The sequence below is a fragment of the Natrix helvetica genome, assembly GCF_964273705.1.
Source record: "Natrix helvetica genome assembly, chromosome: 5".
Classification (NCBI taxonomy): Eukaryota; Metazoa; Chordata; class Lepidosauria; order Squamata; family Natricidae; genus Natrix; species Natrix helvetica.
Window position 1 is genome coordinate 52,326,200 of NC_138551.1, and position 24,019 is coordinate 52,350,218.

General features: G+C 38.0%; 2 protein-coding genes across 8 annotated transcripts in view; one reads left to right on the forward strand and one right to left on the reverse strand.

The window, feature by feature from the left end:
- Positions 1-9,578, forward strand: part of CNNM2 (cyclin and CBS domain divalent metal cation transport mediator 2) — a 116,198-nt gene extending 106,620 nt beyond the window's left edge. The window contains exons 7-8 of the mRNA XM_081953713.1: positions 2,482-2,666; positions 6,853-9,578. Of these exons, the coding sequence (XP_081809839.1) occupies positions 2,482-2,666; positions 6,853-7,062 (395 nt within the window). The 3' untranslated portion in view covers positions 7,063-9,578. The remainder of the gene's footprint in view (positions 1-2,481; positions 2,667-6,852) is intronic.
- A 3,996-nt stretch (positions 9,579-13,574) lies between these two features.
- The window catches only part of NT5C2 (5'-nucleotidase, cytosolic II), a 71,224-nt gene continuing 60,779 nt past the window's right edge, over positions 13,575-24,019 (reverse strand). For 6 of the 7 annotated variants that reach the window (XM_081953716.1, XM_081953720.1, XM_081953722.1 and 3 more), the window contains 6 exons: positions 23,734-23,800; positions 22,843-23,013; positions 21,197-21,248; positions 20,897-20,957; positions 18,289-18,465; positions 15,880-17,489 (listed from right to left, as the gene is read on the reverse strand). In XM_081953716.1, coding sequence (XP_081809842.1) covers positions 17,241-17,489; positions 18,289-18,465; positions 20,897-20,957; positions 21,197-21,248; positions 22,843-23,013; positions 23,734-23,800 — 777 coding nt within the window. In that variant the 3' untranslated portion in view covers positions 15,880-17,240. Of the gene's footprint in view, positions 13,882-15,879; positions 17,490-18,288; positions 18,466-20,896; positions 20,958-21,196; positions 21,249-22,842; positions 23,014-23,733; positions 23,801-24,019 lie in introns of those variants that run through there. The other variant, XM_081953717.1, reaches the window with a different exon arrangement.

Genomic DNA, 24,019 nt, shown 5'->3' on the forward strand with positions numbered 1-24,019 from the left:
AGCCTAGGATTTTTTAAAAAAGGCTTCAATTGAATCTGCCTTAATTATCTTGTGTATAAGATGGAGGGATAGTATTTGATAGAGGATTGTATTCGTATTGAACACCAATTTTATCTATTGTCCATTGCAGTTATTTTGTTATTTTTGCAGTGATATGCTGAGATGAACTTCCTATAATATGCAGAAAAACGTTTAAAATGGCCACAATTAAATTCTATTCCGCTGTTGGTGTTTGAATAGCTAACATAACTACCGTATATACTTGAGTATAAGCCGAATTTTTCAGCCCACTTTTTGGGCTGAAAAATCCACTTCGGCTTATACTCCAGTGAACCAAAAAAAAAAAAAATGTGGCTCTTTAAACATTTTAATGCGGCTCTTCTGTGTGCCGGGCGCCCACTTCCCTCCCTCCTCTCGGGCTTCGGAGGGAAGCTTCTGCATAAGCCCGGCGAGTGACAAGTCTCCCAGGCTGTAATTTGCCGAGCTGTACGCGCGCGCCTGTTTTCCACGGCGTGGAGCAGCGGCGAGATTCTGGGCGGCGAGCGATGATTCCGGGGGCCATCAGTGGGGGGGGCAGGGTCCCCCCTCGCGTTCCTCATCTTCCCGGATGGCCCCTGGAATCATCGCTCGCCGCGCAGAATCTCACCGCTGCTCCACGCCATGGAAAACAGGCGCGTGCGCACAGCTCGGCAAATTAAAGCCTGGGAGACTTGTTGTCACTCGCCTTTGCAGAAGCTTCCCTCCGAAGCGTTCCGAGGGAGGGCTGTAAACTTCCCTCCGAAGTCTTGGGATGTTCTGAGGAGCCCCCCAAGGCAAAACGCCGCTGCCAGGTAGTTAAAAGTACGTCTCTGATTCGTCTCTGTCAGTCTCTCTCTGATTCCCTCTTTCTCTCCCTCTCTCTGTTCCTCTGTCTGTCTGTCTCACTCACACACACACACACTTTTAGTAATTTTATTGTTATCTACCTGTATTTTTATTTTTGAAATTTACTGTGAGCTGCTGCATTTCCCAGCCTCGGCTTATACTCGAGTCAATAACTTTTTCCAGTTTTTTGGGGTAAAATTAGGGGTCTCGGCTTATACTCGAGTCGGCTTATACTCAAGTATATACGGTAAATACTACAAAATGATTCTGAAACTTTGCCAAGCTTCAGTAATTATGTGGCAATACATACTTGGGCTTTTTTCTTTCTTACAAATTGAATTTGAAATAGCAAATAGAACATAGGGATTGACTTCTGTTGGTACAGATTGCTTCAGCCAATCATCTTCGCTGGCCTGAACGAGATCCCTGCCACCTTGCACATGGCCATGGCCACTGAGTTTGCTTTCTTCATCCTGCTGATGAAATGTGCTCAGCTGCTGGCTGTGCCAGGCCTTTTTTCTGAGACCACTTGCAACATTTTTCCAATAGTGTGCAGCCTTGCGCAAGTTGTGTATGGCCACCTTGTGAGGGTTTGGAAGGCTTCAAAGCCTTGTGAAAAGAATTATTTGGAAAAGAAAGGTTTGATGCAGCCAGCAGCCTCACATACTTGGCCAGCACTAGAAGAAAGAAGATGGTGATGCTCAGCTATGGTGGCAGGGCCACCAACTGCGGGACACCAACATAACATAGATGGCAGAGAGATATGGATGGGGGATTTGAAGTGTCTTTTTGGTCATAAGTGTGAAAGGGCTGCCATGCACTCAAATTTTAATCATATGACCAGGGGGATACTGCAGTTGGAAATTTTGGAGACCAGTCATAAGTCAATTTTTTTTCAGCACCATCATGATTTAAAATGGTCTCTAAAAGAATGGTCATAATATGAGGACTATCTATATGAGTTTTGCATTATTAATTAACACCAGAGTATAATCACGTAGGTGAAAACTGAAACATTATTAGTTTCTCTTAGAGCATCTGTAAATTGAAAATTAAGGTTTCGTTTAGAATCATCAATCCGGCTTTCATTTTTTATTTTATTGACATACTGGTCTGTAAATAAGTTGCAAAATCATTTTAATTTCTCTTATAATTTAGGACATATTACTTGCTTATAATGCTGTGGAAAATGTTTCTAATCCCCCAGAGGTTTTACAAGCATTTGACATTTGTGAATTTTATATTGTTGTTATGTTATGTTTTATGTTGTGTTTTATGTTATGATATGTTTATGTTACATTATGTTTATATTAATTATGTTTATGTTATTCTAAACTATATGATACTGTTTTTATTAAAGTATTTTATTTTGAATTTGAATGCATTAATTAGTGTTCAAATACATTCATTTGTGTTCAGAGTGGTTTTAGAGGTTGAACAAGAAGATTTAACAAAGGACACACATCTACATCCTTTGTTTGCTGAATAAGCCACACAAATTTAAATTCAAGTAGCTTGTCAATTATCTCAAGTTACCCTCAGTCTGTCCCATGAACTGATGTTGGTTTTTGGATTTCAATTGCATTCTTCATATTTTTCTTTTTCTTTCCCCCCCAGCTGAAAATAAGTCACCACCTCGTTCTTGTGGCTTAAATCATTCAGATTCTCTTAATAGAGGAGATCGCATTGATGCCATGACACCAGCAATAGGGAATAGCAACAATCAGTTGAACTCCTCATTTCTTCAAGTATATGTTCCAGATTACTCAGTCAGAGCAGTCTCAGACATTCAATACGTCAAGGTATGAAAGGGGGAATCAATTGGATCTTCTACCTGTAGTTGTAGACTGGGAATATAGGTTGTCTAAACTCTTAATTGTCAACCAGTTCTTTTGTCATAAAACACTCAACACTTGGAAAGAATTGTTTTAGATGCAAAACATTTTATCTGTTTAGAGGTGATCTTGTACTTCTTTTAGGGAAGAACTAAATGCTAACTGGATAAATTAATGAGGTTTGCTCAGTTAATGGCAGTTTGAGAGCTATTGTTGGAAGGAATCAGCAGTTAAACAAATCCTCCTTATTGACTATACTTTCACCTGCCTTCTCTTTCCAGCTAATACTTTCTAGCCACTAATGAGTGGCTAGAAAGTTGGAATTAGTTGGAAATCTTATGTTTTTCTCTTCATATATTATTCTGTTTCCATATTGTTTGATTTCTTTTTTTTTATACTTTAAAGGCATCTTTTAAATTTAGCTAATGATTTAGACAATGATTTGAATGTGGGTGGGAAGGATGGGTATTATGTGTGAGAATGTGGATAACAGAGATAGAAAGATAGCATGGTCGTTTTTTATTTATTCATTCTCACTGCTGGAAAGTGTCTTCACCACTTGGTCTGTTATTAGCATATTAAAAATGGATTATAGGTGTATAGCAACATAAGAACAAAAATAGATTTGCAAAACTGAGACATCTGGGAAAATAGGTAAGGTACCAGAAAACTGGTGACAGGCAAATTCTGTCTTGAGCTACCAGATTCATTCAAATGAGCATTCTAGAAGCAAATGTCTGTGTATTTGACATTTACATATCTAGTGGGTGGCAAGTTATTCTGAACTTTTTATTAAATTATTTAGGTACAGGTGATGGGCTTGGGATGTGAATGACACAGAGCTAGGAGGTATATTGTAATAATTTCTTGATAGGTTAGCAGACAAGACTGAAGCTTAACAGAATAATGTATTTTTTATTAACAAAACAATCAAAGGTATAACTATTACATGGGTAAACCTGGATTGTTTCTGAAGAACTATGTAAATTGAGGGTGTTTTTTTGGCCCCACTAATAACAGAAGAAGGTGTTAAATGCAACTTACTGGATCGAGATGACACAGTTACAGAGGCTCCTGCTAAAAAAAAGTGTTGCCCTGGAAAACTATTAGTGTCTTGTTTTGAAGAGTCTGCTTGCCTAATTGATTTGTAACCTTTTGTTTAAGGCCCAAATAGGGCTTCTCTGTGTTCTTTCTGGTCATGGACCTTCTTCACTTTGTCTCCATCCAGTTTTGTTCCTTCTTTGTTACCTTTAAAGGTACATCTATTCCTCATTCAATTTCCATTCTTTGTGCATAGATGTGTTTTTCCTTTTTTTATGATTCTGTTTGAAGAATATGTATATCTTTGTGCATGTTCTTGTGAGTTACTCTGTGGGAGAGTGGTTTGTAAGCAGGTGAGAGAATAATTGGCATGTGCAAATGCAGAATCAATTTTATAAATTGTATACATTGCTAATAATTTGTGGTTGCTCAGTTAATTCTTTTTTTCTCCTGGTCCCTTCTTTTTATACATACAGACATAAGTGTGTGACATGTGAGTTCATTTGATGCCTCTAGTTGTAGACATTGTAGGAGAAGAGGTGTGTTAATGTCTGGTAGAAAAAAAAACAGGAGTTTGGTAGAATCTCATCTGATGAACTAAACTCTCGTTCATGACCTTATACCTTTTAATAAAGTCTATCAGATGGAAAAGGTATTAACTCCTGATTTTTTAAACTCATTTGGAAGTCTCCAAAATTGGTTTCTTAGCAATTAGTTGTGGAACTGGATAATGCACAAGAGTTTGCTCTGTTTATTATTATTATTTGTCTAGTCTCTTTTTTGAGGGAGCATGGGTGATTATAAATTCAGGATTATCTTTAAGGTAAATACAGTGGTTACAAAAAAACGGAATGTAATGTCTAAGGCAGTGTTTCCCAACCTTGGCAACTTGAAGATGTCTGGACTTCAACTCCCAGAATTCCCCAGCCAGCATTTGCTGGCTGGGGAATTCTGGGAGTTGAAGTCCAGACATCTTCAAGTTGCCAAGGTTGGGAAACACTGGTCTAAGGTATATATCTACCTGAATATATTAGCATTTGGAATATTATGACGGGTTCCTATCACAACATTTTGGTTTAAAACTGTGCAGGCACTTTTAAGAAAATAACTGCCAGAAAGTAGAAAACACCAACAACTTGCATTGACGTAATATCCTGCAGTGCAAACTTTGTACCAAGCAAGGAATTGCCTACATGATTTCTATGGGCTGGTCAAATTTATGACTCTATTTACTTAGTTACATATTTTTATCCAGTTTTTCTTCTTTAAAGCACTATGAATGTTATTTGAGAGAATAAGTGCTTTCAGTCAACTAGAATTTCTCCATATAGAGGGAGAAAAGATTTTAATTAGCATTCATAGACTGCAACTGTCTTTTGTTCTGCCAAATGTTGAGTATTCAAAAACTAGTGCTTTTGTACTTTATGCTATAATGAAACAAATTATTTTTATGTATTTGTTTAATGGAAACAAGTTATAATACGCCTGCTTTAATAATAACACTAATATACATATTGTCCTTTCATCAGAAGAGACAGTGTATAAAGGACACTGGGTTTAAATTTGCTCAGGGAATGGAATTTAGTCAACAGCCAGGAGTTGATAAAGCAAGAAATGAAACTTCTAGCTGCCCAGGGATTCAAGAAAGGAACCAATAGAAAATTGGAACAGCCATTCTAAAATACAGTATAGAGCATCCATTCACAAACGAAATACATTACTTCCAATTCAAAGTTACTTCCTACTGGTGAGCTAAATCTCAGAGGTTACAACCTTCCACCCTCTACCCAGATGGGTTGCATCATAAGATCCTCACGGAAGCAATAATGACTTCCAAGTAAACCTTTACTCCCAAGATTCTGTTTCTTGAGGCTCTGGACGTTTTGCTTCTCAGGCTTCTGGCTGATCACTCAGGCAATCTTATTATTCCTATAGTTTAAACATGGATTGGTGGCATCTTACCCAAGTCTGAGATGCAAAACACACATTCGTATGGGTGTTTCCACCACCCCCTTTTTTTTGTTTGAGTGAGAGCTGAGTGGTGGGGAACCACTGCCTTTTGAGTCTTTCCCCAAACTTGTCCTCCTTCTCTGAAGAAACCATGACATTGAGTATATTCAGAAATTTAAACCATGCCTAATATTGAATATAATAGACATCTATGGAATCTAATAGACATATATAGAAAAACCTAGTCCGTTCAAGGTCCTGATTTTTCCTCCTGGGGCTTTTCTCATTTGGGGAGTTAATCAAAGGCAGATTAAGAAAAACAGCTTTGTTCTCTTACTAACTACATAGAAAAGAATCCTAAATAACTATTATAATATGTGTCAGAGATCTCATTTTGCATTAATTTGAATAAGATGATTATGAAGGTATGCTAGTTTTCATAAAAAATAAATGCAGATGTTTTCAAGTACACTTTCTTTACAATGTGGCTTATTAAAGGTTTGGTTTTTTTTTGCTTTTCATCAGAGCAGGAAGCAATTTTTTATTAGGGTAGGATAATTTCAACTTATTACCTAGAAATAAGTGTTCGGATTTTCAAGTTAGGATCCTTTAAAATCTGCTTTTAAAAAACTTTATAGACAAAATACTGTGAAATTTACAGGGAAATTTCTGACAAATTTCAGAATCACAAAGGAGAATTGATGAAGAATAATAATGCTCCTTCCTGAATCTACTGGAGCATTTTGAATACAATGATATGAAAATTGGAGTTTTGATTCAGAAAGAAACATTTGGTCTTTATCAACCTAAAGAGTTACAACAGTCAGTTAGTTAAGCTTACAGAGAGAGGATTATACAATATTAGGGGTATGGGAGAGGAAAACTCAGATGGAGTTTGCAGCATGATTGGGCCCTGGAGCAATAGATGAACTTGCTGCATCACTGGTTCTAGAATTGGGGCAGAAAAAAATTAGAGCCATTTATTCTGCCTTGAATAAACAGAAATGTATTCTAAATGATCCCAAACTGCCTTGGAATTCAAAATTTGTGGATACTATTTTGCTTATTTTCAATAAAGGCAAGTTATGATGTATGCAGCATCAGGAGTATTATTATTAATTACCAACTTCTTTTTTTGTATCTTTTAATGTGCTTGGTATAGATCTCAAGACAGCAATACCAAAATGCCCTAATGGCATCTCGAATGGATAAAACACCTCAGTCCTCGGACAGTGAAACCACTAAAATAGAACTGACTCTTACAGAACTGCATGACGGTTTGCCAGATGAGATGGCAAATCTACTGAACGAACAGAACTGTGTAACTCACAACAAGTCCAACCACAGTATGCATAATGAAGGTACCATCTAGGAATTGTCACACGGCTTTCATCCTCTTTCTCTGATTTCCATCTTCGTCCCCGGTTCACCAGGACCAATCCTCCCTCCTTTGCCTTCTCTCCGACTGTGACCATCATTAACATGTGCTTATATCCAGAGCTCTGAGACCAAAGACATCCTGGGAGCAGGAGACAACACTGGGAAGAAATGGGAGCTCAGAGAATGAGAGCACAGAAAGAAAGAAAGAAAGAAAGAAAAAGAAACAAGCAGCAAACACCTAAGCAAAGCTTGGCAATGATGAGCCATCTTTTTGGGACAAATGGCAACATTATTCCAAGTGGAGCAGAATCAGGTCTATTTTTCCCCAGTTATATTGGTAATCCTTTTAAATATATGCTGAAAAGTCAACGCAACTGTGGTTTATTTTTTCAAGCAATATCATGAATCTTTTTTTAAAAAAATATTTTGCAGTGGTAAATATTGCAGGATATTTATTCCCAGTTAAACTCTACTGTATTATTTGTGACTTTGTTCCAATGGTCCCATCTTTCATTTATTGTTTTTCCCCTTAGATAAAATGACAAAGTGTTGTCATTTGTAGAATGTATGGTTGGGGGAAAATATGAATGATCCTTAAAGAACTTAACACAGGTTGCTCCTGAGACTGGAGAAAAGTAAGTGGCTCCTTAATCCTTCTGAGTTGTGCATGAAGACATGTCATTTAAGAGGCCATAGTTTTGAGTCCAGGAATAGTGGAATACATGGGCACCATATGAAAAAAGGAAGATATGTGTCCTGAAAAATTGCATATAGTATTTTATTTATTTGGGAGATAAGTAGCAATTTTTGCTGCTTCTCCTTTGCTGAGTGCATGTCTAAACTTTGGAGTATTTTCAGAGTCTATGTATTGTCAGTCATGCCACCCTTTACTTTCAACAAAGAACTTGTTGTAAAAAGTATGTTATTTGTTATTTAAAAATGCTGCTATGCTGATAGCCAAAGTCAATCCTCCCAAAGGCTTTGTTTTTAGAAGATAAATGCCCCTGTAGATGCTGCTGGGCCAGCCTCTTCTCTTAGATTTAAAAATTCCTTTTAAGATAAAGTCAGTACGTGTTAGAGGAGTCTAAGCTGGAAGAGAGATGGGATATGTTTTTAACAACTGGGACAGAATTTCTATTTTTCCATACATTCTTTCTTTAGAAATCCTCTTTTTAACCCAGTTCTTAATCAGCTGTTCAGAATTTTCATCAACACTTGGGCATGAAAAATGAAGAGGCAAATCTCTTTAGGATGTTCCCTGAAGAACGTGCTACCCCTCAGGAAGTTGCAATTTATTTTGTGGCATCTTGGGAGCCTTCTCCAAGGAATGGCTTGCAGTTACATATTTAAATAATCTCCTTTGACACTGCTGATGAGATCGTGAATTGCCTGTGCCAGTCTCTCTGCTTACAAGAAATATGACCATGAAAATCTAGTATTACTGAATGAATCAAAAGGTTCTATTCTGCAGAATAGCATTCAGGGCTGACCTCCAGAGTTGTGTTCGCTACGATGACCTCCTGAGCCTTGATTGTTTTTTTTTCCTGCTCTTACTGGAAGCCTGAATTTGCAGGGATACTTTGCAGATGATGTGTTGGTTCTTTGCAGATGTGGAGTCGGACCTTATGTAAATTCTCTATAGCTCTGCTTATGCAAATATCTTAACCCCAAACAGTTGTGCGCCTAAGTGAAATTTATTTTATTTTAGGTTGTGATTCTTATTTTGCAGTTTAATCTGTAAATATGAAAGAGCTGTTTTTTTCCCATTGTGAACCACAAGACTTTTTGAGTTCCCACGAAGCACACTGTTCTCCATTACAGTAGGCCATTGAGCAGGATTGACGTTTGAAACTTTTTTTTATTAGCGTAATACTTTAACCTATTAATTTTTTTCAGGCTTGTCATGAAATGCAGACAAACTACTTTAGAGGCTGCACAACGCAATGCCCTTGAATATTGAATTTTCAAATGTAATGTGCTGTTGAAAATGGTACATTATAATTTGGCCTGTTAGGACAAAGATAGATTCTTAACTGTTTTTGTGTCTGTATTTCATGTATTTCTTTTCATATTTTGTTCCCCATAACACATACTGAATTGTCCAAATGATTATGCTGGTTCATCATGAAAAGATTTTCTAGAACTTCCTAAATATTTTAAATATGTATATCAATATTTTGTAATTATTTCAAATCAGTATATATAGTTGAATGACTTAAGTATTCCAGTCCAGAGCCTAGATTTTAAGAGTGACCTCTGTCCCTGAAAAAAAAAAGGTGCCTGGAAGAAATTAGTAGCAGGCCATTTGTATTATATAGGCTTCCCAGCCAATGCCAAGCTAAAGGGGCTCTCAGTTCAAAAGAAGAGGTAATGTTTTAGAAGTTGATGTCTTTATATCTGCTGTCAAAATGTGCATTACAGTTGGACTTTACTTTCTGATGAGTGGTCTCCTTTCCTGTTCAAACTTCAAGATTCCATCATGTATTAAAATGTAATGTGTAAAATTAACATCCATTGGATTATCTGAATTTACTCATGTCTTTAAGAATATTACTCAATTTATTTAAATTCTGCTTTTCCTGTACTATGCCAATCATTTTATCCATTTTTAAAAATATCCAAATATATTTTGGGAAGTAATGTGACTTTCACAGTCACTTTAGACTGGAATGTTTGGGGCCTTTCCCATTCAAAACCACAAGGCAGGAAAAGTTTGAAATCTTTGACAAAACTTTGACAAAAGTTTTGACAGAAATCTTCCTGGCTTCTTTGTCCCATCTGCTCATGTTGTTTTCACTGTTTCTTCTTCTGGGATTTGGTAGCCAGCAATGGTCATTAAGCTTTTGTATAAGTCTTAGAGAAATATAATCCTTTGAACCATGTTTGTTTTTTCTTACACTAGTTCTTCAACTGCCTGTGAATTAGTTTTGCACTTACTAATGTGAATGCCTTATATCTTTTAGGACAATAGATTGCTAAGTCTTCATAAAGTGATAACTATTTCTTGAAATGTTTTGTTTGTGAGGTAAGATTTCAGAGATCATCGTAAATACTTCATTTGGTGGTTGGAGTTAGCCCCAAGTGTTTCTTCTCTAAGCTTGCATACTGTGGGTGTAGAAGATTTGCAAAGTTTCACTGATCTTAACCAGACACCTAAATCACAACTTTGAACATTTGGGCTGAATGTTCAACATTTGAACATTTAAGCATTAATCATCCAAGTGTGGCTGAAGATTAGGGCTATGCAATTTAATGAAGTGCAGTAAATCAAATTACATACCTTTGCATAATTAATTTCCAAAATATTTTGTATGCTTTCTCTTAAGGAGCTAAAGTTAATTTCCAATTCCATGTGAAGTATGTTGGCATATATGAAAGCAAAGAACAATATAACCTAAGTATTAAATCCTTTGTTTTTTGATACATAAGCATTAATCATCTGCTTCCCCCCCCCAGTATACCCCCTTTTAATGTTTATAAAAATGAAATATAGCATCATCTTACCCCTTCTAGCATGTGAAGAAATAGTACTTGTGCATAACTTTTTTTCCCCCATTTTCTTCATGTATAATTGTTCTAAACTTACCAAGTCTTGCACAGAGATTTTATATCTCTGTGTCAGGAATTAGTTCTGTGGGTTTGTGGTAATATGGTGGATAATATTCCAGGGCATTTTTTCACTGTTCTAGCAGCCTTAGGAAACAGGTAGCATAGTATCCAGCAATAACAATGTCAGTTGATCCAATGGTCACTAAGGCGTTTTTTCTCTACTGTGAAGCTCTTATGTGATCTTTCTGATCATATTATGTCCCCCTATATAATGCTCTGGAGACTGCTTTGAATTTGTAGAGATGGCTTTTCCATGTAGTGAGCTGTATATAAATAAGCTTCAGCTACATGGTTTTGGCTGCTTGTAGCAATAAATCCCTTCATATATATAAGCAGTTCTGTAATTTTGAGCAGCTCTCACATGCCGGTTATTGTGTGAATTATTCATCAAGACAGCCCAGATATGTAATTTGTCAATTAACAATGCAGGCGGAATCCCACCAGTAATTAACATGTTTTATGCTCAGGGCTAATAAGACAAAAGCAATATTGCTAGATCCACCATGGAGACACACAAACGCCTTGTCCCTCAGGTAAATGTAATAAAGAATTTTTGGAAAGGGTCTCAGAAACATTAAACACTTAATACAAGATAGCTATAATAAGGCCAGCATGTCCAAATGACTACATTTCCCTCAAGTGATGTGTATTTTGCTATTTTGATGTGGCAACAAGGGCAACTGGCAAGCAAGGAAGGCTTTAATTCCATTTTCAGACATTTTTCTAAATTGAGAAGAGTGGTGGTTATGGGGGTGGCCTGAACAAAGCATGAGAGCTTGGACTTTTGCAATTGAAACCAGACAACATTTGAACAAGAAGGCACATTCATGCATTATTTCTAAAGTCCAGTTAGAATCATTCTTACGTCTCTGTGTGAAAATCTCTAGCTAATCTGTGCTTTGTATTTGGGGATCAGATTAGCTGGCTTTTAACGAATACTCTTGCTTTAAAACCAAAATGATCTTATTTATTTTAAGTACCAAAATACAGTCCCTCCATTTTACTACAGAAGAAAAACATGTCAATTAATTAAAGTTTATTTGTTTCAGCCCTTGGATTCTGTACAGCATTTTCTGTGATCTTTAGAATGGGGCATCTTCATGATAACAAAAAACGGAGGGGGGGGGGATTATTTTGCAGCATTGAACACAGTCAGTGATTCCTTGTTTTGCCTCCTTTGGATTATGTACCATAATCTCTACTGCTTCCTCTGAGACCTATCCCCAAGAGTCTTTGCCACAAGCAGTTATGCAGATGAAGCTAGATTAAAATAGGCTGAATTTGCTGGTTACAGTTCATTTCCTTTCTGTAATATGTGTAAATTGTTATTGCAATAGGCAACCAGTTGAGATCTACATGCTTGCTGTATCCTTTTCCTAAATTACTTCTGGCAGTTAGCATTGTTTCCACAGAAGTGCCTGTCTACCTGCTGTAGTAATGCTGCAATGACGTATCTTTTTAGAAAGTGAGTGATACTAAACCATCTTCTGGTTAATCTTAGAATAAATGTAGACTGAATTAACATTACAGCAATGAGCCTTGAACTCAAAAAGATGGGAGAATGAATACAGGGTTAAAAATAATTTATCTTTAAATGTACGAGGTGCTAGAAAGTGCTTGAGCCTTGTGATGTTTTGCTGTCTTTAGAAATTGTCTAATTTTGCTTAGAAGTCAGAGAATTGTGCATAGTTGCACAATCTACATCTAGGTTAGCTCATGGATGAAGAAGGGAAATGTGTACACTTTTTGATGGGTATCTGTAGCACATTTGTGCTATTATAAATAACATGGTGCTGTATCTAAAGGCACAATAGGCGGCTAGGATTTGTTACTGAAACACAGTAGATATTGTATAGGGGTTTCCTAAGAACTGTTCTGTTATTTATGATGTACATTTCTTCCACTTATTTGTACTGTTTCATACATTGACATTTTATGGTTATTGTTATTTCTTAGCTGTAATTCCTCTTAGCTTGATCCTACCACTGTATTTACATTTCTTAACTGGCTGTAGTATTTCTAAATAACCTGTTTGTGGGTTTGGAGGAGCTGATGAAAAAACAATCACAATACGATTTTCAAGATTAGGAGTTAAACTGGTATTGTAAGGGAGAAGGTAACAATAAAGGTGAATACCATACTTCATGCGTAGGCTTAGAGCTCTTAATTCCATACTTCGTTTTTTTCAGAGGTTTATCTGGATCTCTACAGAATGTTCTTTCTCAAAAATATTTGTATTTCTCAATGAGCTACAACAGTACTCCCAACTTTTTGGGTGCCTGGGACCAGTTTTGTGGAGAGGTTTTTCTGTGGACCACAGGGGACATGGTGTCATACTCTTCCTGCATCTCGTGCGGGCATGGATGGGGGCTTTGCTCGTTTACGCAGCCCAGTTTCTGGTGCGCCGTGGACCGGTGCCAGTCCCCAGCCCATGGGTTGGGGGCCTTTGAACTACAATACAGTAGCTACACTTAAGGTCATAAATTGAAATTTAACTCCATCTCAGGAAAAGCTTTCCAATACAGTTATAATAGCTTTCTCCCCCATAAATGTTGCACAGAATTGCAGATTTATATAGATGTAATACAGTATATCAAAAGTATAAAGTTCCAAGCATTGGATTCCAGTTTTCATTATTACAGATTGTTGACCATACTTTGGTAAGAATTCAAAGTCTCCTCACGTAATTTATTACTGCACTCCAAAATATCTATACTTTTTCTAGGTTTGTTGTTAATGTTGCCTTGTAGCTATGCATTCTCTCTAAGTGGAATACCCCTAATAGTATTCCATACTATGTTTATATAATTTTTGAAAATGCACAAGTGAAATGTACACATTTAATAATCAATCTGTAATCCCAGTGGAGTACCATTACTCAAGTGGTATTGACAATTTATTCTATTTATTTTGAACTTGATTTATTTGTATATTTTGCAATTTTATTGAAAAGCAGTTTATTTCTGTTAGATAAATGTGTTTTTCCTGTTGACCTTTCTTTGTTTTAAGTGGCTTCTTCACATTCCATGCATCATCTTTTGTTAATAAGAGGACAAGATAGTAATTTTCTAAAAGTAGGTTCCAGGGAGAATGGAAGGCTTCTTCCAAAGGAATGTTTGACTTCCGAAAGTCTTTGGTCAGGATGTGACTTTGTTGTTCATGAATGGTTACTTGCAGTCTTGTTAATGGTCACAGTCACAAGCTAGAAAAGGAGAGAACATTATGCTGGTATTTGTTTTCAGTAGAAGCAAAACATTATCTTTTTTTAAAAAAATATTTGGGATGATATTAAGCTGGCCTTCCAATTTTCCTTCCCTCATGGTGTGATATTCTTATTCCTAGTGTTAATGGAAGATTTGGGTGTCCAATTAAGCCCCTTGTTATGGTATTATGTACTGAACAAGCTGATGATGGATTTTTTTTCTTTCCTACTACGAAAGACATATATTACATTTATTTTTAATCTAGATAAAAAGGCTGCAGTATTCATCTAAATCTAAATCTATCTAGAGAATATTAATCATATACTTCAGTTGTTTCTATGCATTTGAGTTTTTTTAAGACACCAAAAACAATGATTCCTTCTCAACTTTAAGTGAGTCATCCCTCAATGTTAGTAGAATGCCACACTCAAATAAAGCAACCAAACATTAAATTATCTCATTTAGCAAAAGTAAAGAAGTCTTCAGACTGCCAACGCTGTCTTTTTGTATCATTATTTAGCCTCCCCCCCCCATAAAGAAACTGAAATTCAGATTATGATTTCGACAATTCAATAGGATTCTGTCTAATCATCTTTAAATACTCTCTATAATGTATTTTATTTTATTTTCCTATCTTTACAATTTTTGGGGGGTAAGTTAAAATGTGTTTGAATGTGAATGGTTCATGTCATCTGGTGAACTTTCTAAGGATTTAAATACACCTCACCCATACCATGTCCAGTACCTAAAGTGGCTTTAACAGAAGAGCTGCTGGCTGAATTTGTACTGCAAAGTAGGAACCCTTTAAACAGATTTTGTTTCCTGCTTTCTTCTAAAAGAAAGTCAAAACTAATACAATACGGTATCAGCTTACTGGATAAATAATACAAATACACAATGCTTAGTGAAAACTACTTAAAATATTAAAATATATGCCTAATATGTGTAGATTGCTTTTCATTGCTCTCTCCATGTGACTGAGATGGCATGGTGACATGTCAATCAATCATTTCTGTACTAGTGGAATAAAATAGGAGGACCCCAACAAATCACTGTTAGATGCAATGACTATTTTTGCTGCAGCTGTTTTTCAGGACAACCAGAATGCCTTAGACACTGAGACCTGCATCCAGATTTACTGAAGCAATCTAGAAGGCATAAGTTAATTATATTTAAGACCAGAACAAACAATGGGCTATGTTTGGACTTACATGAATTAGTCTCCATTGCCACAATTGGATCTTTTTTTTTCTATACTTCTGGTTTCCTCAAATCTGCTCTGGAGGATCTAAATTATTTTGCTGTATATGATACTACTGGCGACAAATCCCACCTTCCAGCATTCCCCCATCTTTGAGCATCTTCTTTCTTATTGAATTATTGAGGACAAATTTGAAGGGGTGCTGGAAATGCTTGCTACCATTGTAAATAATATCTTTTAGAAATAAAAGTAGTAGTTGAACTGACTACGTACCACCAGAGCAGTTAAAAGCTTTTTTCCCAAACTAAGACAAGATGACTATAACCTGCTGAAAGGATTGATGGGGCAACTAAGAGCTGGTTCGCAAAGGCAGAAATCCACAATAACACAGAACAGGAATGCAACAGGTTAAGTGTGAGTTATTGGAACTCTAAGACAATCTTGATCTGTTGCCTATGGGCAGCCTCTTCCAATTCTGATTCCACTGATAATAGGCAGCTCATTATGATGTAGGTCTTCATCTCCATTCCAAGATTAACCTCTGGATGAAATTCAAATTGCCCACCATTGCCATCAAGTTACAGCAGAATGCAATGAGGTATAGTTATTGGGAGCTGAATATCCCAGAATTGCTCTACATTTCATGAAACATATGTACTTTTCATAATGGTTATTATCCCTGGTTTAGATGTTATTCACATAATATATTTAAACTTGCTTGTAAAACTTTTGTTAGCCAGTCTAACACTGATGACTTTACCTTTTTTTTGCAACTTCAGAAACACATGAAAACTGCTTATGAATATCATAATTTTTTATTTGCAGATCTGTCAGAGCAGTACCAGCTTATTCTGCTGATTTGCAATTCACTGTGTTTAATAATGGAATATAATTACTATTAAATGATTCAAAATAAAAATTGCAATATTTTAAAATAGGGCCTCTTTTTCTGTCTTCTATACACCAATGGCACAGAATGGTGAGAGATATGTTTACACTCCAGGAAACGGCTTATTATTTATATGAAAAAGAAACCCGGGCATCCTTGCACTAGAGAGTAACTATCAGAAAATGTGCTTTAATTTAACAGCCTGAACTAATTAAAAGGACAACAAGCCAAGCCCTTGGAGCCTTTTACAAATATTATGAAGCTGACCTTCATTGAATCTCATTCTTGGAATGGAGGTAAAAACAGAGTGGCCCAACAAGGACATCCTGTTGAAGGCGTTCTGTTTTGTAAAGGCTCTGGAACCATTTGATGCCACATATTCCAACTCTGTAGGAGTGAGCTGAGTGGCTACTAGCTGAAAAAAAGAATCTCACTCTGACACAGAGCTAAAGTTTTAGCAATAATAAGGTAATGAAAAGAGGCACAAATAAAACTTCCTTTTTTAAAAGGTTGTTATTTTCTTTATCTGGACTATATGAGCAGTTGTTTTCTCTGAGGTCATGCACGCATACAAAACAACCTCTTTCCCCCACTCTCCCATAAAATTTGAGCGTAAAAAGCATAGTTCTCTCCCCAGTAGAAATAATCAGGGCAAAGAATAAGCAAATGGCATAAGGTTCCAGAACACAGGCACCACATGCCTCCATCAGAATGACAAAGCTTTCAAATTTCAGCCACAGAAAACTACCTATCATACATCCAAGAACAGATGGTATATCATTTCAGAAATCATAACTTATAAAAATGAGTAGAAGCTGGAAAGCAGTAGAGCAAAGGCAGAGGACCGTGCTTGACCGGATGAACTGAAACCTGAAAATACTCCCATTTTTACACCTTCAGGATTGAGTAGAGAGAGAGAGATGACTCTCCCCCTAAAGGGTCAAATAACTATAATTGCTGTGATTACTGCAGGTCATGGAAATGTTCCTGACAGAGGCTATTTTAAACCAGTAGAGGATTAAAAAATACACAAACAAGCCTTCCTTTTTATGTGGGTGTGGGTGTGGGTGCATTTGTGCTACCTATATGTGGTCTTAATTCAGCCAGCACATTATTTGTATATATGGAACAGGTCTGCAAGGAATAAGCTTGCTAAAAATAAAGGGCTCCTGAATAGTTTTTGTTTGCTTGCTTGTGTATCATTCCCCACCTGGGGGGAATCAGTTCCTGCCAATTCCTGCTATAGCCACATTTAATGAAAGTATTTTCTATTCTTCCTCTTCTTCCTCTTCTTCTTCCTCCTCCTCCTCATCATCATCCTCATCATGGCAATGTGTAATCTCTTGGGGTGTTTGAGGGAAGAGATTGGGTGGTTTAATCTCACTAACAGATCTGGTGAGCTGATGTCGTTTGTCAGAATCTTTGAAGTCCACGGAAGTGCGATTACGGGTAGCCATTGGGGATTCAGTCTCATTGATATCCACATGGGTGTGCTCCACTGTTGACTCGTGTGGCATCTGCAATGGAAAAGAGAGTATCTTTCCCTCAGTGCTCCGAGAAATTAGGTGACTCATCAGCTGCATTACGCGCAGACACTAACATGGATTTTCATCTCTATACAAGACCACAAAGAAGCTTACAACAGCAAAGACAATACATTAAAACAAACAAATGCAGCAACATTGTATTAAGCTGCTTACATTTTGCAAAACTAAAATATATCACAAGGCAGGGCACAATCTGTCTCTCCTGCAGAGGAATTTGTCATCCTAGAGTGGTGAATATTTACTGATGTAACAAAAATGGAAGAGTTAAGTGAGGAACTCTTTGTATAGGAAAGCCTGCAATTTTTCTTTATGGAGGGCTAACTGACCCATTACCAACACCTGTTTACAAATTATTTCCCCAAGCACTCTATTGGTCATAAAAGTGATATGGGTGTAGATCTAATATATATTATATAACTTCCTTGTTTAATATGAATCAGTCAGATATAGATGCATTCAGGTTCAAGTCAATGTGTCTCCATGGGGAACATTTGTCAGAACTGCTCCTTAAAAGTAGGATTTCAAACTGCCCCAAGAATTCAGAAAGGAAAGTTATTTCAGAAAGGAGCACATTGGTCTACGACTCTACCCTGATCATACAGGTAACTGATTAGCCTCATTTTTCTTTTGCTGTATGCAATGTCAATGCTATACAGTAGGCTATATCTTCTTTATGTTGAGAATGCTTTACTCTATAACTTGAAGAGTCAGAAAAATGTCTGGACCATTCTGTCTTCCTGAATAAATGAGAATCTGTGTTTCAACTTACCAGCACGTGGGCAGCTCTGAAGAGGTAACTGAAGGGATAATATAAGAGGTTGATGAAAGATGCTGCATATAGATCTGCATACCGCATCACTTGACTAGCAAACAGCGTTTGTCGGGAACCACTTCGGAACAAACTTCCCATCATTCCGTAGCACATATCCATGTCATGAGTCACTTTCTAAAATCAGAGAATGAAATTAGTAAGCATTTGCCAGGATCAAACAAATCTTTCTAGGAGTGAGAGCTTTAATAACTATGTAAGGGATCCCCATTTAATTCAGGGGATGCTAATTCCATTGATTAAAAAGGCTGTCATTGGAAGCATAGAATAAACCTGTTCCTGCTAGACTACAAATAATGCTTTGTTCTTCTGAACCCTCTCATTCAGTTAGAGAACAAAAGCTTTTATAGATAAAAGCTTTTAGGAAATATTGTTCATGAATTAAGTGTTCCTTGTAGTAGCAGGCCATTAGGGCTTTGTGTTTATATAGCTTGACAACAATGGAGCCATTTTTAGAATAAATAAAATGGGGTGGGAAGCAATGTTCCCTCTAAGGTGCGTGGCTGCGCGGCCGCACACGTGGCAAGAAAACACCGCGCAGCAGTTTTCAACTGCCGCGCAGTGATTTCTATTGCCACATGCTCCGGAAGCTGGGGAGGTCCTTTGCAGGCAGCTAGAATGGGCTGCCCGCAAAGGACTTCCCCGGACTTGCTTTGATGAGCACGGGGCAACTGAGGGTAGTTGTGAAGCCCCAAAGCTCCCGCCGCCACCGGAATAACTGCTGCCACCTCCTCCTCCTCCTCTAACAGCCCTGCCGGATTTGGCGCCCGGCGCTGCAGCTGACTTGAAGCCAGCAAAGCTCCAGCCGGCATCCCCGCGCGTGGCAGCGCCACCTCCCCTCCGCTCGGAGCACCTGAGCTCAGCGCCGCGTTACCCCTGCCCCCTCCTCCTCCGCCGTGCTTTTGAGGAGCCATGAGGCTGCGGGAGCCAGTAGGAAGGCGGGGGGGGGGAGCAGGGGAAAAAAAAGCCTCATGGCTCCTCAAACAGCACGGCGGAGGAGGAGCGGGCAGGGGTAACACGGCGCTGAGCTCAGATGCAAATCTGGTGGTGCTGTTGGAGGAGGAGGAGGAGGAGGAGGTAGCAGCAGTTATTCTGGTGGCAGCTTGTCGGCATCTTCAGCAGCAGCCCTGCCCACGATGAAGAAACCAAAGATGGAGCAGATCCATGCAGATGACGTCGCTGCAACATGACTGGTGGAGGAATTCTGGGAGTTGAAGTCCACAAGTCTTAAAGCTGTCAGGTTTGAAGACCTCTGCGTTTTTTTTCTAGGGGTGGAAGGGTCTTGTAACTTGACAGCTTTAAGACTTCCATGCTTCAAATGCCAGAGTTCCTGAGCCAACAGGACTGGAGGAGGAATTCTGGGAATTGAAGTCCACAAGTCTTAAAAGCTGTCAAGTTTGAACACCCCTGGAGTCTTTTTTTCTAAAGGGTTAGGGATGCAAAGGTCTTGTAACTTGACATCTTTGAGACTTGCACACTTCAAATGCCAGAGTTTCTGAGCCAACATGACTGGAGGAGGAATTCTGGGAGTTGAAGTCCACAAGTCTTAAAGCTGTCAGGTTTGAAGACCCCTGGGTTTTTTTTCCCCAAAGGGTTAGGGATGCAAGGATCTTGTAACTTGACAGCTTTAAGACTTGCATGCTTCAATGCCAGAGTTCCTGAGCCAACATGACTGGAAGAGGAATTCTGGGAGTTGAAGTCCACAAATCTTAAAGCTGTCAGGTTTGAAGACCCCTGGGGTTTTTTCCCCTAAAGGATTAGGGGTGCAAGGATCTTGTAACGTGACAGCTTTAAGACTTGCATGCTTCAAATGCCAGAGTTTCTGAGCCAACATTTTGGTTGCTAAGCAGGAGCGTTGTTAGGTGATACTGATATTATATAACACTTTGAATTAAGCGGGTACCTTGAAGAAACATAACTTTGAGTTTCAAATAATACTGATTTCGTTGTTGTCTTAGGTGACATCTGTGAAAAAAATTCAGGTGCTCAGGCATGAAAATGTGCCGCTCAAACACTATACTTTTCTGCTCACATTGAAAAAAAATTAGAGGGAACATTGGTGGGAAGTACTAAACTCTAGAGCATACATAAAGAATGTTTATGGCCCAAAAACTTTTAGTCCCCCCACAAGCTTTATATATATTGTTGCCCCTGCCTTCTACTTTCTTTAGCCATCATCCCACTTGTTCAGTCTTACTTTATCTCTGATGCCCAAACCATAATTTTATCAATATAGCATGCACTCTCATGTTTTTAGTTCTTGTAATGTTTTTCTACAATTACTTTTCCTTAAGACTTGTTTACACATAATGGGGTGGGTGTAAAATATAGAGCCTTGGCATGAGGTCATATATCATACAAAGCCAAAATCAATGTGTAAATGTGGCCATGGCCTTCAAGCTTCCTCCTAGTTCCTCTTTTTCACTCATTTCATGGCCTACATCCTGTAGAACAGCCATTGCAGAATACTTCACTCTAACATCATGCTGAAGAAAGGGAGGTTTTAATAAGGGGGCAAAAAAGAAAACCACCAAATGGTGAGCATTACCTTAATACGCCTCTGGATGGAACTGATATCGGGACGTTCATTGCTGCTACTATCCAAATGCCTGTTGAAATTTAAAACAGTAAAGAAGTACATAAGGGGGTTTTAAAAACTAACATGGAGAAAGCAAAGACTTATTTAGGAAGGTGACTGGGGCTCACACATAGCTTCGTTTTCAGATTTTATGTTAAATCCGGAAGTCATTGAATTGATGCAGCCACTGTAAAATGGTGAGGTTATAATGGCATTCTGAAAAGATGCAATATGTGGCTTATGCTGTGTGAATGAAAAAAAAATTCTTACTTGTATAGCTCAGCCAAAAAGATGTCTAGACTTTGAAGTTCTTCGAAAAGGCCTAAGTGAGGAAGAAAGTAAAGGTCATTTCCAACTGGAAGTCAATGAAGCAAATAAGCCTGTCTATCAGGCAGCATTATTTTCACCAAAAGAACAAGAAATGTCAGGCGGCACAGATGCTTGCTTGCTTGCTTTATAATGGCAATATGAAATCCTACTTGGAAAACCACCTGCAATTGTCACAACAAATGTCACCATTTTTTTAACAAGGTGTATACATGACAATTCTTATTCTTCATTTCTAGTCTCTGAATGGTAGGAACAATTACAAGGCTAAAAAGAATAATATGCTTGCAGTCAATCTTTCTAATATTTCTGCAATACAATACAATAGTAGAGTTGGAAGGGACCTTAGAGGTCTTCTAGTCCAACCCCCTGCCTAGGCAGGAAACCCTATACCGTTTCAGACAGATGGCTATCCAACATCTTCTTAAAGACTTCCAGTGTTGGGGCATTCACAACTTCTGGAGGCAAGCTGTTCCACTGATTAATTGTTCTAACTGTCAGGAAGTTTCTCCTCAGTTCTAAGTTGCTTCTCTCCTTGATTAGTTTCCACCCATTGCTTCTTGTTCTACCCTCAGGTGCCTTGGAGAATAGTTTGACTCCCTCTTCTTTGTGGAAACCCCTGAGATATTGGAACACTGCTATCATGTCTCCCCTAGTCCTTCTTTCTCTTAAGCTAAACATACCCAGTTCCTGCAACCATTCTTCATATGTTTTAGTCTCTAGTCCCCTAATCATCTTTGTTGCTCTTCTCTGCACTCTTTCTAGAGTCTCCACATCTTTTTTACATCGTGGCGACCAGAACTGAATGCAGTATTCCAAGTGTGGCCTTACCAGGCATTATAAAGTGGTATTAACACTTCACGTGATCTTGATTCTATCCCTCTGTTTATGTAGCCTAGAACTGTGTTGGCTTTTTTGGCAGCTGCTGCACACTGTTGGCTCATATTTAAATGGTTGTCCACTAGGACTCCAAGATCCCTTTCACAGTTACTACTACTGAGCAAGGTATCATCTATACTGTACCTGTGCATTCCGTTTTTGTTGCCTAAATGTAGAACCTTACTCTTTTCACCATTGAATTTCATTTTGGCTACCAAATGTCTCCCAAATGAAGATATCTAAGAGAGTTGGGGACCTCTCAGAATTATAGTTCCTATTTTTGGACCTCTCATTGTTCTACTATGTTCATGTTTTTATCTTTCCAATGTAAAGGCAATTGTCTTTATAGTCTTTTATTTAAATAGTTGCCTGAAGCAACCTTGTACATTTTAATGGAAAAGTCGGGTATGTTTTGAATATAATAAAAACAAGAAACATCAGAAGCATTCGTGCATTACTCCGAACGCTGACAACATTATTGTCAAAGGAAATAACTTCTCCCAAATATCAATCCAAAATATATTAGGAAATGAATTAGTTTCCATAGGTGTCAATATCACATTTCAGAATGATCTGGAGAAGTTTCTCTTTCCTAATAGACAGATCCACCCAAATAAGTAGACTGCAAATAATCCATTGGGAACAAGGCAAGTACTTTTCCAATTTTTGTATACCCAGTCAAATCTGAGGTTAGAATATTAAACACTCACAGCTTTTGTCTGTCCAGACATGAAGTTCCTGTGCCAGTTCTGGAATCACTAAAAACGTTCTCCAACCTTGGCGTTTTTTAGACTTCAAAATATCTCCAAATATATGGTCACCTATATATAAGATGTCTTTGCCTTTGGCTCCCAGGAGATCGCATACTGTGTCGGAGGAGCCTGAGGAGATAAGAGGAGAGTCTTAGGAGCGGTGATGCTTTTTGCCCTTCACAAAAATCTAAAATGTAATGGTGGAAAACTCTTTGCTTTTCATGTGCTAAAATAGTTGTGACTGGAAGAAGTCAAGCACATTTATATGTAACTCTTGCCTGCTCTGCTTTACTGATTGGAATGTTTTCATTTTCAGCCCAGTGCTTTCAAGTGGCAAGTTCAAGGTCTCTCTCCCTCCCTCTCTCTCTCTCTCCCCCCTCCCCCTCCCCTAATGCACAGGCTGGATGCAATGCATGATACATGTATTTTATTCTGGAGTATACAAAATCTGAAAAATCCAAACAAATCTGATTTGGAATGCCTGGCCCTTGGGGTCTCTCTGATGCATTCCTTAACAGCAGACATGAAAAGGGATATGTGAAAGTGAGGGAGATACAAGCTTCTTCTTCTTGTTGTCCATTTACAGCCACAGATTAGGGATGCTGGCACCTATATTTCAGCTAAATCTGAAAAGCCATGGTTTGTCCGTCCCTGCCATAAAGACTACATACAATGAATTGGAAAATAACTGTACCCAGCAGTTTATCCTGCATAAATCTCTGCTTCCATCAACAGAGAATACTCTTGCTCTATAGATGATATGACCAATTTCAAACTCTAACTGAAGCGGACTAAAAGCAAAATCCCTTTCTGTACTTAATAAAATAAATAGCTTTGTCTCTGTTTTACCTCCAGAGTAGACAATACCATGCTGCAAAGGACCTGTGTAGGTTCCAATCTTCAACTTGCCAGTAACCTGCAAAGAAGGAGACAGTTGTTTTCATGAGCCACTTTCATTTTCCACTTGAGGGGATAGGAAAGCTCAATGGAAAATGTGAAATTTGCCTATATATCATCAGCACTCTTTCACTATCTCCTACTCCTGCCTCAACCTTTGTTAAAAACAATTTCTGCAACAGCAAGTTTTCTGTAACCTACAAATGATTCCAGGAAAACACTAGCGAGAATAGCACAA